This window comes from Kryptolebias marmoratus, linkage group LG3 (genome assembly GCF_001649575.2).
Source record: "Kryptolebias marmoratus isolate JLee-2015 linkage group LG3, ASM164957v2, whole genome shotgun sequence".
In the NCBI taxonomy this organism is placed as follows: domain Eukaryota; kingdom Metazoa; phylum Chordata; class Actinopteri; order Cyprinodontiformes; family Rivulidae; genus Kryptolebias; species Kryptolebias marmoratus.
In genome coordinates this window covers 1,062,955-1,082,151 of record NC_051432.1, presented here as the reverse complement: position 1 = coordinate 1,082,151, position 19,197 = coordinate 1,062,955, and the positions used below count along the sequence as shown (strand labels likewise).

Below are 19,197 nucleotides of genomic sequence, written 5' to 3'. Positions count from 1 at the left end.
TTCAGAAAGATGTGTAATGTCTTCCCTGAAGCACATACACACCTCCTGTCTTCCTGTAACATCCACACACACACACACACACACACACATAACTTCATCTTTTTAAATATTTGTTGTCTATCACTGCTGTTTAAGCATATTGTGGAATCTATAGCTCTGGTCCTCCTGTTTAAAGTTAGGTGTAATACCAACCTGTTGAAACACAGACTCTGCTGGTTTCTCTGAGCAGTGTGCTACTGCAGGAGTCCGGGCATAAAAAGAGAACTGCACTGAAGTCATGTGGAAGCTGTGTTTAGGTTTGGTGAAAAAGGTGAAAAACAGTCACTCTAGACTTTATGGAAATATGTTGTGTTAACAGATCAGTGGAACAAAACATACATTTCCTTTCATTTAGTATTTTCTAAGATTGTTGTTGCTTCACACAACAGAGTGTCAATGCATTGAAACCAGAAAGTAATAATTGAATGTATTACCTTTTTTTTTCCAGGGATTTGAGCGAAAATGCCATCCAGGCCATCCCAAGGAGGGCTTTTAGAGGGGCCACAGATCTCAAAAATCTGTAAGTGAAACTAAAAGCGATAAACAATCTGTTATTTGTTCAAGAGGTCCAAATCCAAAATCCAAAAAGGTCCAGTATGCAGTCAAAAAACTGCAATTCAGGCAAAAAAAAATATAATCTAGGATGTGCAATGGTTTACTTCCAGAGGGCCACATAGAATTAGTTAAAGCAACTGAAATCCCATGTTAAATTTAAAAAGACTATTCTACCAGCCAGTTATATGAAATAACACGTTCAGGACTTTTCTTTTCTTTACAAAACAAAACAAAATACTGATAGGTTTGTTGCATAGTTGTCAAGTATGAAGCAGATATGATCCCATCAAAATAGTCACTAACTTTGTTAAGCATAGCCAAAATCTTTTGGCTTAGACATCCTAGATGTTTTGTTAGTTTTGTTTGTTTTGTTAAAGTTATATAGATGTTTTTATGGCTTATTAAAATGTACTTTGAAATCAGAGCAGCTGACGGTCGATTTACAAAATATTTTTTTGGTAATATGGATATACCATTTACCAACAAAATAACATAACTGCTTTATTCAAATAAACACACGTTTAACAACACTTAGAGGAACTTGTGTCAGGATTTGGGTTTTGTTGAGCTATTTTTAAAGTTTCTTTTGTATTAGGGTTATTCTTTCATGTTTCTTGTGTTCCCTGTGTTCAGTTTATTCCCCAGTGTTAATATATTTCTGTTTGTTGTTCTGCTCCCTGTGTTCCTTGTGCATCACTCACTCTCCCTCAGTAGTTCTATCGGTTTTCCTCAACCACACACACCTGTCCCTTGCTTGTAATCAGTTACCTGTGTTATTTTGCAATCACCCTCTGTCTTTAAAATCTGGTCATTCTCCTTACTTACTCACTGCCCAGATAGCACAGAATGGTTTAAACAACATTGAATCAATGTCAGGCAGAGACATTGAATCAACATTGAAGGCTGACATTGAAAGTGGTCGGTGACTTGTATGTTGAATCAACGTTAGGGTTTCAACCATAACTAACATTATATCAATGTTGATTCAACCATCATCTGTATGTCAATTTATATGCATATATGTGTTGATATTACAATGAATCAGTTAGGAATCAACGTTGATTCAACCTTCATCTTAATGTGGTTCTGCACACATATTTCTGTTGAGTTTACATTGAATCAATGTTGATTCGGCACTCATTTGACTGTGGATCTGCATGCATATTTGTGTTGATTCTACATTGAATCAGTTAGGAATCAACGTTGATTCAACCATCATCTCAATGTGACTCTTCTTCCACATTTGGGTTGATCTTATATTGAATCTAAGTTAAAGAATCATTGATTCATGTACACCTTTTGGTTTGATAGGTCTATATCATAACATACCATTAAAGGTTCCTTTACTGGTGTTAAACACATAATTCTGGTGACGATGGGTATTATGTCATTCAAAATTAGCTTACATTACCTAAATTCCTAAAATGTGGTCACACATACTTAAAAATAACAACATGGCATTTCTTAAACATTTTATTTAATTTCATTCTTGTTGTCGTCCCTTTGGTTGCCTTTCAATGCCTCCCTCCCGCTCTGGTGCATAGCGAAACCATTTCTTTACAGTTTCGCTGTAATTTTGGTCAGTTAGCCTTGGTTTAAACTGGCGAGCAGCAGCTGAAAGACAAAAGAAAGTCATAAAGATAGAGTGTATATTACATACAATTTCTTATTATCCCCTCCCCTCACTTTGTTGAGGGGTGTCATCCGCTCCTATATCCAGGTTCTGGTGTGTGCACAAACTGCACCTGTTTTCTTACAGTTGTCTTCTTTCTTCAATGCTGTTATCTTGAAATTAAAGCTGGAAAAATTAAAAAAAGGAGATGAGGAAGAGATTCTGAATAATATGCTGAATTGTAATATGCAATGTGAAACAAGCTGAAACATAACATATTTGTACAATTAGATCCATATCAAGAAAGGTAATTATTATAATGCAAAAGTCATTGTTCATTTTAAAATACCAGCATAACTAAACGGCTCACTATAGCAGGACCAAGCAGCCCGAGACCTCACAAAGTGCACAACCAAACTTCACTGTCCTACGTCAGAATGGAAATTTAACAAGGGCCATATTATTTCCTAATGCCTTCCTGAAAAATTGTCTTTAGGGGCTTAAACAATGTGAAATTAGATATTCTACGTGTTTATCGGGGTATCTAAGCAGTCTCCTCTACTACAGCTTGTTCGGTCAGATCAGCATTTGTTGTCAGATCGCCATAGGTGTAGCTCAAACTGACGGCTATATCAGTCAAACAGGCATATGCTGTGATCACCATTATACTTTTATTTAATCAGCATGACACCATGACATAGCAGTTCCATTACACTTTCTTATAACAGCCGTATCGTATGACATCCTGACTTAGCAGTTAACCAGTCAGGCCTTCATCAACAAACTGGCAAAGCTCTTACGTAATTTTCACAGGTGGTGGAGGGTTGTTGTCAGCAGCTGCTTAAGGTAATTAAAAAAGTAACATGTAGTCTGACTTAGCTCCTTTCCAAATGAAGTAAGCAGTAATGTCACTAAGTTATGGTTTCAAGAAGTTATCAAAATCTGATTTAAAGTTACTTTTTCAACGTAACTATGCCATCACTGCTTATTTCCCTACCAAGCTGCAACATAAGCACATCACAATGCAGTTGGTTTACAATAAATAGGTTAAGATAAAAGTCGATTGGCCACACTTATCACAAAAGTGCTGGGAGTTGAATAATTAAATTCAGAAACAGGTTGCACCAAGCCAGCTGCAAAGGGGCTATGTGATTAGGACATACCAGTCATGTAAAATGTGGGAGGTGGACCACCTAACTCCTTGTAGTGACTTCAACATATGTCAACATGTGTCAACATATCACACACAAATAGTCAGTCATAACATTTACAGACAAGAAGATGTACAGAACGGAATCACAACCCAATGTTGTCAACACATAGTGCTTAAATTATAACGTGATTAACCCTCACCAAAAATAAAAGTTGTTTCACCTGGAGCCAAAGGAGGAGGGGAGGAGAGTGGAAAGGAGGGAGGGGCCAGGTGAGGGGTGGGCGGTGGAGGGAATGGGGTGTGTGTGTGTGTGTCTTTGGCGGGTGGAGGGAGAGGGGTTGGGGGTTTGAATGGGAGGTGGAGCTGGAGGTGTGCGAAAAACCGCTGACACTGATTGAACATTTAGATTACTAGTTCTTCCCCAAACCTTGTCCTCAAGGCAAACTGACCTGCATGTTTTCAGTTCAGCAAAACCCTGTTAATCAGACTTCAATTAAAATCATGTGTGCTCAATTAGGGAAATGCCTAAGACTCGTAGGGCCTGGAGGACCAGTGCTGAAAAACACTGGATTCGACATTGGCATTTTATTTATTAGATTTCAACCACAAAACAACATTGATTCAATGACACAGTTTCAACGCTAGGTAATTGGCTAGAGTGGGATGGTTGTTTGATGGTTGATCCACCATCAGTTGTCGACCTCAACCATACATGCAACCTTTGTGATGATATTTCAACATTGAATTAACATCTTTTGCCAATAAGCCAACAGCGAAGTGGCTGTGTGGTTGGGCCATCCCACTCATGTAAACGGTAGGGGTGGACTGCTCCACACCTTGTAGTATGTTGTAGATGTTTTCATGTCAATATATCACACACAGTCAGTAAGAATTGTTATGAACAAGTAAGAAAATGTACAGAAAGGAATCAGCACCAAATATCCTCTACAGGGCTTAATTTTAAATGTGATATCCCCCACTCACTAATAAAATGCTCTGACCCAGAGCTCCGATGAGGAGGAGAGGAGGGGAAGGGGTGTGGCAAAACAGCTGACATTGATTCAACATTGATCAGACATTGATCAGACATCAGCATTTCAGTCATTAGATTTCAACCACAAAACAACATTGATTCAATGACACAGTTTCAATGGTTAGAATTGGATGGTTGTTTCATGGTTGATCCATCGTCAGTTGTCGACTTCAACCAAATATCAACCATTCTGATTATAATTCAATGTTGATTTAACATTGTGTGCTATCTGGGTGGTTCTTTGTCACTCTGATATGCTGTCTGGTTTTCTTTATGTCTCGCCATAGTGGTAATTGAATACTGTATTTTGTAAGTTTTTGTTATTTTGTTTTGTTACTGCCATGGCAGCCTTTTGTTTTGTTATTTTATATAAATTAGTTTTTCGTAGGAGCTTTCTGAGTCAGTCTGTATCATGGGTCCAACCACCCATCCACCAAACTTGACAACTTGGATACTTAAAAAGCTACAACAAATAAATGTAAAAGATAATTCTTGTTTTGAAAAAGCTAAATTGCAGTCTATAGTGAGCTGTTTGTAGCAGCTGCTGCTGCATCTTCATTTTCCTTCTTGGTAATCAGTTAAATATGTACAGGCATGGCCATTAGCCAGTTCATTGAAACATTACAAACATCAGCCAGTTCAATTAATTGGGCAAATAATACATCTATCTTGAATCTCAGGATTAATTATTAGATACTGATTTTTATTAATCTTTATTTTGTTTTTAAATTAAAATTCTGATTTTTTTTTTTTTTTTATTTGATTTATTTTTTTGAGGGCACCAAAAATCAGGTGAAAATCATATGTGGCAGCTTCTGACCATCAGGCCATATTTCACAGATATATTCATCATATATGTACAGTGCCTCAAATAAAGTAAACTTAAAAGAGTAAACTTTTCCAACTTTAGCCATTTTACAACCACAAACTTCAAAGTATTTTAATGAAATATTATGTGATATTGTCACAGTTTCAAGTAAAACTTGGGTCCAAGGATGCAGACTTTCACTAGGACTCAAGAAAGTAGTGATTTAATAATAAAAACCATACAAAACAAAATGGCTGGTGTGGCAGGAGAACAACAACACAAAACACACAGAGGGGAAGTGGACAGAGCATGGACCCAAAATGACTGACTGCAGATGAGTAAGGGCTAAGAGAATAAATGGACAGAGGCAAGTTGCAACAGATGAGACCAATGATACAGAAAACAGGTGTGAGTGAGAGGGCCAGGACTGACTGAAGAGCAGAAGAACTAAATAGTGACACAGAGAATCAATGGGAAATAAACACAAGATATCTTGAAAAGTATAACCACAAGAAAAAACAGCAAATAACCACATCAATAAATGAAAGAATAAACTGAAACATCAGTAAGCGAAAAACAACCAAAAACCCTCACAAATCCTGAATGATAGACCAGAACAAAATAGTGCATAATTGTAAAATGGATGGAAAATTATAAATGCTTCAAAACTTTTTTTTCAATTAAAATCTGAAAAGTCTGGCCTACATTGGTATTCAGCCCCTTTTTTCTGAGTTAAAATCCAGAGAAATCACTTGCTTTCAGAAGTCACTTAACTAGTAAACAGAGTCCATCTGTGGGTAATTTAATCTCATTATAAATCCAGATGTTCTGTGAGCCTCACAGGTTTGTTACAGAACATTAGTCATCAAACAACATCACGAAGACCAAGGAACACACCAGACAGGTCATAAATGAAGTTGAAGTTTAAAGCAGGGTTAGGTTATAAAACAATAACCTAAGCTGAGCTGCAGAGATCCACAGCTCAGGTGGGACAATCCGTCCACAGGACAACTATTAGTCATGTAGGGACACAGCAAACATGTGGAGGAAGAAGCTCTGCTCAGATCAGAACAAAACTTAAAAAAGCTATGTGTGGCGAAAAACTAACACTACACATCACCCTGAACACACCATCCCCACTGTGAAACAGCATCATACTGTGGGGCTGCTTTTCTTTAACATTGTGGCTGCTCAGAGTTTATGGAAAGATAAATGGAGCTAAATACAGAACAATCCTGGAAAAAGAGGCTAAAAACACTTGGGACTGGGGTTGAGGCTCACCTTCTAGCAAGACAACAACCTGAAACATTCAGACAGATCTACAATGGAATAGATCAGATCACATGTGTTAGAATTGTCCAGTCAGAGTCCAGACCTAAATCTACCTGAGAATCTGTGGCAAACCTTAAAAACTGCTGTTCACAGATGCTCTCGATCCAAAGAATGAACAAAAAATTCACTCTCTAGATGTTCAAAGCAGCTGGAATTACAACAAAAAGTGATTCTTGTGGGGTTTTGGGTTTTTGTTTATTTGTTTTTATGTTTGCTGTTTGTGTTCAGTTATTCTTGTCTCAGTTTTAGATTTTGTTACTTGTGTCTTTGTGATTTCTGTCACTACTCATTCTTCCTCAGTTACTCACTTGTCGCTCTGCCACGCCCATCTCCACCTGACAGCAATTTGTATCACCTGTGCCCACTTATCTAATCTTCTCCTGTGTTTAAAAACCCGGTCATCTCCTCCACTCACCACTGATTCATTGTTTCTGTGCTCTTGGTTTCTGTCTCCGTGCCTGTTCCTGTGTTCATCGCTCTGTGTGGTATGTTCTCGCCTTTGTTGTTTATTTAGTCTCTGCTGTCACATCAGCTTTTTGATTTTGTTTTGTCTATTTTTTTACTATAATAAATTAGTTGATTTAAAATGAGTCTGCGCTTTGGGTTCGCCTCCGTCATCTCCTCAGATCCTGACAGGATGAATCAGCCACCTCTGAACCCAGCGGACTCATTTTCTCTTTCAAACCTCTCAGAAGAGGATTTTCTCCGGCTCCACATTGCAGTGAGAAAATACTGCGATGTGGAGACCACCTCCCTGGACAAACAGGAGTGTTTTCGGGCAGCCCATGCCCTCCTAAGGGAGGCACTTCGCCACCCCGGGCTTGAGACATCCCCAGGGTTGGACGAGATCCTCAGCGGGTGGCTGCTGCGTCTTCCGTGTCCCTGGTGGCTGCTGCATCTCCTGAGCTCCCGGTCTTCCGCTGACGGGGTTGACAAAGGAGGAAGGTACCGGCCAACTGTGAGGTTCTCCCGTCGCCCATGCTGGTGGCGGATGAGGAAAGGGCATCTCCATTTTGGGGAACCCGCTTGGCCCTCAGACCACCAACGCCGCCAGCGAAGAATTCAGCGCCACCGCCGCCAGTGAAGTCTCCTGTTCTACCGCTGCCAGCGAGTTCTCCGGTGGGACAGACCGATGCGGCCACAGCCTCTCCGGTGGGTCAGACCGCCGCCGCCTCAGCTTCTCTGATGGGACGGACCGATGTCGCCACCTCAGCTTCTCCGGTGGGTCGGACTGATGCTGCCACAGCTTCTCTGGTGGGACGGACCGATGCTGCCACAGCTTCACCGGTGGGATGGACCGATGCTACCACAGTTTCTCCGGTGGGTCGACTTGCCTCCACCGCGGCTTCCACCGCCGCCAAGGCGTCCCAGCTGGGAGGGACTGCCATCACCACTGCCTCCAGGAGGATCGCAGACCGCAACGCCTCTCTCTCTGCCTCCGAGAGGGTCATGGACGGAGATGCCACTCCCCCTGTTTCTGTGAGGGTCGCGGACGGGAACGCCTCCACAACCTCTCAGGCCTGTCTTCTGGGTTCCCCCAACCTGGACCATGTTCCCGCCTACTTAAAGGCCTCCGCACTTTCACCCACTGATCTCATGAACATCTTCTCCCAAAAAAAACAAACTTCTTTCTTCTACAGTCACTAATACTGACCCCAGTCACAACCTTGTCGCCTTTTCACTCATCGAAAAGATCCTTTTGTCCCGTTCTGGTCTCCTCAGTTTGACTCACTACTCCAACATCTACACTACAGTAACTCAGATAAAAGGACATTTAACTAACCCATCCCCAGACCCTCCAGTGCCGCTCTCTGCAGCTCCAGCACCCTCTGCCGAGCCCTCGGAGCTTTCTGTGCCCTCTGCTGAGCCCTCTGAGCTTCCTTGAGCCCTCTACCGAGCCCTCTGAGCTCCCTGCGCCTTCTGCAGAGCCTCCCTGCAGAGCCCCCCTGCACCACTCTCAAAATCTGCCAAACCAGTCAGCGTCTCTAAAGGGGTCGGTGATGCCGATGCTGTGCCATTCTGTGTCTCTGTGGGGGTCGGCGACCAGGACGCTGTGTCATCCTGTGTCTCTGTGGGGGTCGGCGACCATGACGCTCCACCAGCCTGTGTCTCCGTGGGGGTCGGCCACGACAACGACGCCCCATCAGCCTGTGTCTCTGTGGGGGTCGGCAGGGTCGACGCCTCTCCCTCAGCCTCCGAAAGGGTCGCGGACTGCGATGCCTTTCTCGCTCCTGCACCACCTGGGACCCCAGAACATCCACCTTCCAGTGTCACCATGGGGGTCGGCAACAGCAACGTCACCACTACCTCACCGGCAAAAGTTCCAGTTCCGCGGCCAGCCAATTCTCCAGTCCCGCTGCTGGTCGAGTTCCCTGGGTGCCATGCTCTTGAGTTCCCTGGGTGCCACGTTCTTGAGTTCCCTGGGCGCCACGCTCTCGAGTTGCCGTGTCTTTTTGGATGTCCACCTCCTGGATTCTCGGGCCCCCTGGATGGCCACCGCAAGGACTGGTTGAGCCCTTGGGATTCTCCGCATCCGTGCTCCGCTGAGGGTCTGGATCGACGCCTTGCTCCGCTCAGCCAAACAGAGGGTCTGGATCGATGCCTCGCTCCGCTCAGCCACGCCAAGGGTCTGGATCGACGCCTCGCTCTGCTCAGCCTTGCCTCAGTCTCCTTCGCCGAGGGTCCCCGGCCGATGCATCGCCTCAGTCTGCTTCGCTTAATAAATTAGTTGATTTAAAACAAGTCTGCGCTCTGGGTTTGCCTCTGTCATCTCCTCAGATCCTGACAATTCTATGAAGTATTAATTTAGGGGGGCTAAAAATAAATGCACACCACACTTTTCTGTTTTTCATGTGTTAAAACCATGTATCAGATTTTTTCCACTTTACATTTACAAACTACTCAGTTCATGATTGTAATGTGACAAAATTTGGAAAGGTTCAAGGGGTTTGAATACTTTTTCAAGACACTGTAACTCTGGATTATACTATACATACTGTATGTTTCCTAATTGTAGTTTTGCCATCTTGTTTTTACCAGTCAACTGGATAAAAATCACATCAACTGTATTGAGGAAGGAGCGTTTCGAGCTCTTCGATCTCTGGAAGTGCTGTGAGTAATCTGAAAGCATAATTTCTCCTCCAATTGTTCTCCATCACTTTAAAGATATGCAAAGTTTCCTTATGTGATTGTGTTTGAAGGCATTATGAAACTTTTTGCAGCCATTTGTAGTTCTTCTGATGAAGACCAGATTATGTGTGTAACGGAACATATTTGCAGCTGAACCTGATGTTTTCCTTTTCTTTCCTGCCATTTTTAATTTAATTTGTCCATCCTGTTACACTTCATTCTTACCTCACCCTATCCAATAACCTTTCACTCTTTTCCTTTCATCCTTCCTTGGTCTTCTCTCTCTTTTTTTTTTTGCTGCCTCTGTATTTGTTTCTCCCAGCACATTGAACAACAACAACATCAGTACCATCCCAGTCTCTAGCTTCAACCACATGCCAAAGCTCCGCACATTGTAAGTACCTCTTATCCTTAGTTGGTTACAAGGACACAGACATACATCTGACTCTATGTCTGTCTACTCACTCTTAAATGCTTCCTCATTTTCTCAGTATCTGTTCACCTTTTTGTCGTCCTCCAGTCGTCTCCATTCCAACTCCCTGCGCTGTGATTGTCACCTGGCCTGGCTGTCTCCTTGGCTGCGGCAGCGACCAGCATTGGGCCTCTACACTCAGTGCAGTTCTCCTCCCTCTCTGAGAGGCCTCAACCTCGCTGAGCTGCGAAAGAGTGACTTTGCCTGCTCAGGTACGGCAGCCCAAAGTAAAACTCCCTGAGCTCAAACACAGATAATAGAGTCAAAGCTCAGATTGTTTCTTTCTGTCTTTTTTTAAGGTTACAGTGGCAGTGCCTTTGTTCAGCCATGCAGTTTGGCATCTGGATCCTGTCCTCCAATGTGTTCCTGCAGTAACAATATTGTGGACTGTCGTGGGAGGGGACTTACCGCCATCCCTGCCCACCTGCCAGAGGCCATGACTGAGATGTGAGTATTCCTAGTAAAAAAAAAATCTATTCAGCTTTTATATTTCACCTCTAAGTTATCAAAATTAAGTAATTGACTGGACGTACTGACAATGCATGGATATCTTCCACCACAGTGAAGTTATTTTGCTTGAAAGGCTTATTTCTATTTAGTGGTGGCTTGTGGTGATAATGGGAGGGTGGGCTAAAATAACATAAAATCTTACTGATTACATCTCAACAACAAAAACACTATCTGAGATTTGAGAAGCAAGTTTTAAAAACAACTTCATGTCCCTTTTTACTGTAATTAAATTAAGTCAGAAGCAAATACACAAATACAGAGAGAGTCAGAAAATGCTCATTTCTAGTTTGCACTGCAATATGTGCTAACTGTAATATATGTTAACTGTAATTATCACAATTAATTGGCAACATTTTGTGCCAAACTTCTTGACTCAAACAAATTGAAACAGGGTAATAACTACAGCAATAACTGACAGAAAATACTGTAAAGATCAACAAAATGTAACTTGTTTTGAGAAGTGTGTATCATATGAAGCTCACACCAATGACTCTTCTGAGGTGCAAAAAAAAAAAAAGGTTGATCCCATTTCAGTAATGTCAGGGGATTTTTTTTTCTTTTTTTTATGAAGTCCCGCGCAGTAAACATTTCAGCCTGTGTTAAAAAAACCCCTCTGAAGATCATTTTCAGTCAAAACTCTGGTCTGCAGTTGGTGTCGGGCTGGTGGGACGGTGGCATGCACCTGGCTGGTGCTGGCTTGTGTGTTGTTTCATGGGCAGCCTGGGGCTGCTGGCATGGACCGGTTGGTTGGCGGGCTCCCTGTTCTCCTGCCTCGCTGGTCGCATCATCGGGGAGATGTCGGCCCTGCTGTTTGCCACAGAGGATTGTAAAGGGTGCTGTGGAGGGGTTGCATCCTTTTTCGGGTCTGGAGCCGCTGGGGTTTTGGTTGGTTTGGTGGCGGCGGTGGGGCTGGGCTTGGTGGTGGTTGTCCCTGGGCTGAGGTCGCAGGGATGGTTAGAAGGGTTTGTTTATATGTTTGAGGGGACATGGTGGGGGCTGTTGGCCCCGGGTGTGGGCCTCCTGCAGGGGGTGCTTGGCAAGGAAGTTGATCTTGTCCTTGTATTGAGTTGGGGGTTCGGCATTGTTGCATGGTTCAGTGGTGTCTGCTTGGTTGCAGTCCCTTGTGGGGCTGCGGTGGGGTCGTGCGGGCCTGTTGCCTTGCTGTTGCGGCTTATTGTGTGGTGGGTGGGTGGGATCCGGCAGGGCACCTGAGGTGGGGCTGTGTGCTGGACTTACGCTGGTGGGGTGTATTCTGGCTGGTTTTTCGGACCTGTGGCCCTTCTACGGGGGCGACCACCAGCAGGTGGGGGATTTGTGGGGTCTGTGTTTGGGGGTGCGTGTTCAATGTTTGTGCGCTGGTTGGAGGTGTCCCCTTGGGGGGACCTCTGGGCTTGCGGGGGCGGGGGGGATCTGCAGTGTGGGATTGGGCTGCTTCGCCCTGGGGCTGGGCTGGCTGGCTGGCTGACTGGCTGGCTTGTTGGAGCTGGGTGGAGTCTTCCTGGCCTGTCTCTGGATGGGGTCGGGGCTGGTGGCTGGGCCGGGGTTGTCTGGATGGTACCTGGCTCTCCTCTTGGCTCACAGGCTACTCTGCCCTTGCGGCGGAGGGTTGGGCTGTCTGCTCTTCTCCACCCCGGAGAGAAGGGGACCGTCTCCTGGGTCCGGGGATAGGCTGCCCCTTTGGGGGACTTCACCTGGACCTGGGAGTATAGAGTGTGTATTGGGGTGTGAGTAGGTGTGTTATGTTCATTGATTTTTTATTTTTTTTGTCTGTATTTATGTTGGGCGAGTGGATGTGAGTTTCTGTATGTGAGGTTGTGGGTGGGGATGTATGATTGTGTTTGTGTATGGCTGTTTATCTGTCAGGTTGGGTTCTGGGCTGCCACCTCTCCGGATCATCTTGGGCCACTCACTAATGTGGGGCCTATTTCCCCCTGTCACACCCCCCACCGGTGGTTGGTGCCTCTGCCCCCCGGTGTGTGGGTGGCTCTTGTCTAGGGCTGGGTGCTGGGGTGTGTGCCGGCTCGCTCTGGTGGCTGCTTGCTGGGACCTGGGTGCCCGGGCTCGGTCGGGCCTCGGCTGGGGGGTGGTGCGCCCTCGGGGCTCATGTCTCTCTGTCCATGGCCAGATCTGCTCCGGCGTAGCGGGTTGCCGGCGGGGCCTGTGGGCACGTCGCTGCGACCCCCTGGGGCTTGTGCATCATGGCTGCCAGGGCTGCCCTCTTGTGTGGGGCCCGGTTATCCTTGCGGGGGGGCCCTGGGGCTCCGGGCTTGGGGGGCCGCTAGGTCTCTGTGCCTCCGCTCTTCCTCATGCTGTCCTCGTGTCCTGGGTGGTGGATCTGTTGGCCCCAACACTCACTACCAAATACTCTTAGGGAGAAACCTTATAGATACACGCACACACAGGTATCTAGATTCAGGTGGTTGTCAGATCCACTGTCAGTTGGATTGCGGTTGTCACTAATTACCCTCTTGTATTATTGTACTGTGTAATTTACATTTAAGTTATAACTGTTATTATATACCTCATATGCTTTTTATTGTTGTGGATTCTTTGTTTTGTTTTCTCTTTCCGCAGGTCCCGAGACAGATTTCAAGGGTGTTGACTTGTTTTCTCTCTATGCTTTTCTTTTTCTCTTCTACTTCTAGCTCCTTTTTTCTCTTCAAAACTTTTCCTCCATCTCTTTTTTCCCCTTTATCATCTTTGTGTCCATTACAATTGGAAAAAAACCCAAAGCAATTTTTTTAAATAAAGTTTCATATACCAAGGGGAACATAATGGTGAAAGCCGAAATGCTCTGCTTGTGATAGCAGATCTGTTGGGTCTTACCTTGATATTCAGACAAAACTGCTGCTGTAGATTTCCATCAGTTCACTTCTCAGTTTTCCTCTGCAGATAAATAAATGATGGATAAAATGCTAACACTGTAGGCTTGTGCTTTCATCGAAACTAAGTAAAACAAAACCTACAATTTGCCATTTCTCCATTTGAAAATTCCGTGGTCTGTGTCCTTAGCCTCTTTATGTCCATTGTGTCCTGTGAGGAGGAGTGAGGAGTAAGAAAAATGTGAATTAATTGCAACTGATATAATCATCACAATATTAAACAATAAATTATGGCACATTGGAAGTTTTTCTAAGCCCTAAAATAAGGCGTTTGGAAAGCATCCATTCTGTAAAGGCATTAATGCTTTTTTGGCGCTCTCTAAACCTCGGGGTCATTGGCAACTGCCTGCGTAAGCCCTTTGGAAAGTCTGTCCCTACAAAATTTAGTCCCAAGTTACTTTTCGGCTTTATAGATGAAAACTTATGGTTATTGAAAATTTGGGCAATAGCTCCATTGGCACCCTTAGAATTGCCTTTATTTACCGTATTTTCCGCACTACAGGGCGCACTGGATTAAAAGATGCACTGTCGATTAATGGTCCAATTTTGAACTTTTATCATATATAAGGCACACCGTTCTATAAGGCGCATGCAGCTCGCAATTTTTGTAACTTTGCGCGGACTGCGAATCACAATGGATGATTATGGTGCTCCAGCAGAGCTGGTTCGCCTGTATCAGCATTCATATGATCACTCTATGAGAATACACAAAAATAATCAAACGGTTCAAAACTCACAGAAGAATACTGCACTGACGTAGGCGTCAAGTATAAATGCCTACACTGCTCACTCAGGTCTGTGCACTGTGTGCAGAGCCATGTGTGACTATAACTGAGCCTTAATGCTGCAAGTGGTGTGGCTTTGTAATTTACCAAAAACATTAAAACTTCTTACATATATAAGGTGTTCCGGATTATAAGGCGCACTCTCGTTTTTTGAGAAAATTGAAGGCTTTTAAGTGTGCCTTACATAGTCTGGAAAATCTGGTATTTATTTTTGGTTATAATTACATTATTTCATAACATTTCTCTCCAAAGGAAAGGATCAGTATTTTTTGAGTCCTACATACATTCTCTTCTCAAAACTCTTACGTTACAAAGAAAGCAAACTTTGCCTGCAGTTCACAGACTGTGTATTTCTTGGAATGAAAGAATTGTTTCTTACTGATTGTACTGATCCACTTCCTTCTTCCAAATACAACATAAACCCTTGTCTTTTTTGACCATAAAAGGCTTTTTGGAAACTTAATAGTACACAATCTCCATATGTTGGCACACTGCTGCGACTGGCTCACATTCAGTAGCATGACAGACACAGCGGGTGGTAATATGGGAAAATTCAATTATTGATTTTTACAGGCCTTTACATGTACATACTTTTTGTTTCTGCCAATTCTATCAGTGTGATCTAGAATTACAGGTTGCATGTTGCACAGCAGCACTGATCAGAAACTCCACTCTGCTGGAGAGGGGGAGCATTGTGAGCGATGTCAGATGGAAAGCAGGATTCTTTTACAACCTTCAACAAATTCATACCAGACTTGTACAGAGCCAGAACTTTTTTTTTTCTTTTTTTTGAATAAGGATGCCAATGCCAATGCACAAGGAATGAAGCCGTCTTATTACTGTTCGCTCATTATTCTTCTGTTTCTGTCAAGGTTTTTGATTTACTGCTCCTCCTGCAGTTTTGGAAAAACTCCATATGAAAATACATTAAAATATGTGGCATGTTTGGGAATAGTGCACTATGAATTTGGGTAAGTAGTACATTTGGCGGCACTGATAAGATTAGTAAAAAACTTAAAAACAACTTTCACTTACACAACAATAGGGTTTTAGCAAAACAATTATGAAAAGCTAGCCCTCTTTGGAACCCTAAAGCTCAGGCATAAATCACAGTAGAAAAATATTCAGTGTAAATGGGTCAAAGAAAGGTGGAATTTACAAAACCAAATGGGAATTTTCATATCTTTAACAATTTTTACACAGTCGCTATTTAAGTTTTATGATTTTTGAAGATTAATATATGATTTATATCAAATCATAAGCATTTTTGTCTTCTTTTATCCAGTGTGACTTTTGATTTTCTGTGAAATATCCTCAGAATGCAGCGAGTGCACACATTCAAACTGAATGACTCCCATTGTATCTGAGCTCTGAATTTTCTCTTCCAAACTGGAAGTGAGTTTTTTTTAACTTGTCATATCTCCTACACTGTTGACCCAAAAACCTGCACATGTGATGGCCATGCTTCTACAACTTATGGTTAAAGATTTTTGCTTTTTAATACAACTTACAGTTTTTGCATGGTGACTGTCCATGAAATACTTTTGTTCTTCACAAAGTTATGTGTAGACACCGGTAAATTTATTTTTAAAATTTTATTTTATCAGTATGTTGTATGTTGGAGTAGTTTCAGTGGAACACAACAATGTCTGAAAATAGAATTTATTGTTGGGAAAGTGTTAATATTTGTTTTTCTATTTTTGTTCCCTTCAGCCGTCTTGAACAGAATGGCATCAAGTCGGTTCCTCCAGGCGCCTTCACCTCCTACAAGAAGCTCCGCCGAATGTGAGTTTTTCAACACAAGCATTTTGTCAGTGCTATACACACAACTTACAACTGAATAATCTGTATAAGCTGAAGTTAAAAGAATGGGTCATATTTTTCCTGACCTATTCTTGTGACCTAAGAAAAAAAAAAGGCAAGCCTAAAACACTATCAACTATCTTTAAGAACTCCCAAAAAAATCATCAAAGACCTGAACGGGACCTGAGAGAGGCATCACCATGCTGTATGTTCAGTTTTCAGTAAATGAGGAACCAACTAAAATACTATTCATGTTTACTGAACTTTGTTCTTGTCATGAAACGTGGAGACAGAGGTGAACCCAGAATGCAGACTCAAAGCTGATGAAAATGAAAAACTAATTTATTAACTAAAGAAAACAGTCAAAACAAAAGGGCTGACGTGGCAGCAAAACAAACAAAGACTAAATCCAAAAAAACGAGAGAACAGGGCATGGCAAGGAGCAAGACACAAGGAGATCAAAACGGAACGACAAGCATGACAAAACGCAATGACCCAGTGATAAGTGACAAAACAGAGACCGGTTATAAAGACAGAGGGAAGATGATTATGGGATGCAGCTGTGGACTGAACGAGGAGCAGGTGAGGTGGGCGTGGCAGGCAGGGGTGGAAAAATACTGGGGAGGTGAATGGTGACGAGGCATGAAATCCAAAACAGCATGAACAAGAAACAAACAAAGAACCAAAACACTTACATTCATGAGAGTTCTTTGGTGTTCTTCAGAGAATACCAACACAACACAACTAAAGAAGTGATACAAAATTGTTGTTGTGACAGGCTGCTGGTAATAAGAAACGTAAAGATCCAATTTAAATTTGATTTTCAATATCTAAAGTTGGCTCATTACTTGATTTTAGAAGCTTAATAATGCCTCAATGATTCACAGGTCAAACTGAAGTGGTTTACCAACCAACCAAACGAGCAAACATTTCTATGAAAATGGTCAGGTACTGGACTAAAAATGCCTGAAAAATCAGTCAAAGTCGAAAAAACAAACACTGGTGGACCTTCAGAAAGTTTCAAGAAATATAGCTTAAGATCACTTCCAAAGAGTACAAAAATCAGGCTGCTTTGAAGCCAAGTATAAAAGAATAAAAGAAACTCTAAACCTTTGCACAATAAAATCTAATTTGTAATAAAATATCCAACAAAACTGTTAACTAAATGTTCAACCTACTCGCATAAAAAGGATGATAAAAAAATACAGAAAAAAATAAATTATGGGAAGCTTTGAAACAACAAATTCACTGAAGAAACAAATGCCAGATTTCTGTTCAGGTACCAAAATGATTTTATTAATTTGTCATATTTTTCCACTCGTCAAACTTGAGTTTAAACCAGAACTAAACACCTTGTTTTTTCCTATGTAACACCAGATCAACTGCAGTAAATTGTGGCTTTTGCTATTATACTGACTGCTTTCAGTGTTACCTGCTCTTATATAACGTACTTTCAAAATCAGCTAAGTTTGCCTGTTTTTTTGGGTTCTACCTACCTTAAATCCAAATCAGCAGAAGACATTATTTCTTCCTCAAGGGGCCAGTGGCTCAAAGAAATATGTCAGTGTTTTAAAGTCTCATCTGCCAGCTGGACTGCTTCATTCTTCTGTCTCCTCTCCTCTCTGAGCTGTTTCCTGCTCAGTGTAACAAACAGCCCCAGTGGATTTTCAGCACAGAGAAGCATTGGATTTACATCAACCTGCAATCAGATATTGTCCCCATTAGAGGCTCTTTAAAAGTCGTGTATAACAAACTCAAGATATTTCACAATGATCTGATTCATACGTTTAAAAACTCCAAATCTATTCACAATATTACAGTTCATAACTTTTTGAGTTTTTACTTTCTCTTAGTCCTGTTTTTTTTCTTGTACTCTCTTGCTGCTTTTTTTTGCCTAATTCCATCATCAGTCAGTCTCTTTTTCCTGCTTTGTATCTTTGTGGTTTTCCTCCTCTTCTTAATCTTTTTCCTTTTCTCCATCATTTGCCCTCCTACATCACTGCTGTGAGAGTGTCCCGAGCAGTTGATTACATAACCAGGCTGGTTTAAGTGGTTAGTCTTCAAATTTATTCTGACAGTTGAGCGACTGACATGTGGCAAAACACCAGGACTTTATAATCTAACATGTTGTGGTTTGGAGGACCAGACCAAATCAAAGATATAAATACCCAAACTTGGCCAGCAGAGCAGCTCTCTCACTTACACATGAAAGAATTGCTGTCAAGTTCACTTACAGAACAGTCATTTCATAAAACTAACTTTTTTATTTTCAAATTAGTTTTATTTGATTTGATTTAATCTGGCAGCCATAAAGTTAAATAATTCGGCAATGTAAGAATGTTTAAACATACAGGATAGCACATGTGGAAATATTAATACTGAATCATCCTTCAACAAATTCTCATAAATGCAATTCAAATAATGAAACACCTCCAATGATGCTTTAGTCATAATATTGTTTGCATTGAAACATACTGATGAGTTAGAAGCTGTTAAAGCAAATAAAAACACTTAAAACAGTTTAATCATTGTATATTTATGGTAAAAGAAAAACAACAGTCTATCTATCTATCTATCTATCTATCTATCTATCTATCTATCTATCTATCTATCTATCTATCTATCTATCTATCTATCTATCTATCTATCTATCTATCCTCTTTCTTTCAACCCTTGGTATTTCTCAAGCTTTTCTTGCTCCTTCTTCCTGATGTTACAGTCGCTTGGGACTGCTAAATCTATCACCACTGCTCTCTTCTGTATCTTATCTATCACCACAATGTCCAGTTGGTTAACCACCACCTTTTTATTAGTCTTTATTTGGAAATCCCACAGTATCTTATCCATAGGCGCCGGAACCACTGGGGCCAGGGGGCCATTGGCCCCCCACTTTCCGGCCCTGCCACTGCGCTGCGTGTTCCCACCAGACGGCTGCGCAGACTGCACGCGACTCTCACAGACTGTGACTAACGTGTCTCTGTGTTTATATAGAGACAGAAGCACAAATAAAACCTACAGCATTGAGATCTGGACCAAATTCTTAAAGCTCCAGTCCAGGGTCAAAACAGTCACCAAAAAGTTTCT

At 42.2% G+C, this 19,197-nt stretch overlaps 1 protein-coding gene across 1 annotated transcript in view; it reads left to right on the top strand.

Annotated features, from left to right (window-relative positions):
* Positions 1-19,197, top strand: part of LOC108247446 (slit homolog 1 protein) — a 137,265-nt gene that overhangs the window by 51,786 nt on the left and 66,282 nt on the right. The window contains exons 5-10 of the mRNA XM_037974921.1: positions 488-559; positions 9,572-9,643; positions 9,984-10,055; positions 10,182-10,345; positions 10,433-10,580; positions 16,024-16,095. Coding sequence (XP_037830849.1) covers positions 488-559; positions 9,572-9,643; positions 9,984-10,055; positions 10,182-10,345; positions 10,433-10,580; positions 16,024-16,095 — 600 coding nt within the window. The remainder of the gene's footprint in view (positions 1-487; positions 560-9,571; positions 9,644-9,983; positions 10,056-10,181; positions 10,346-10,432; positions 10,581-16,023; positions 16,096-19,197) is intronic.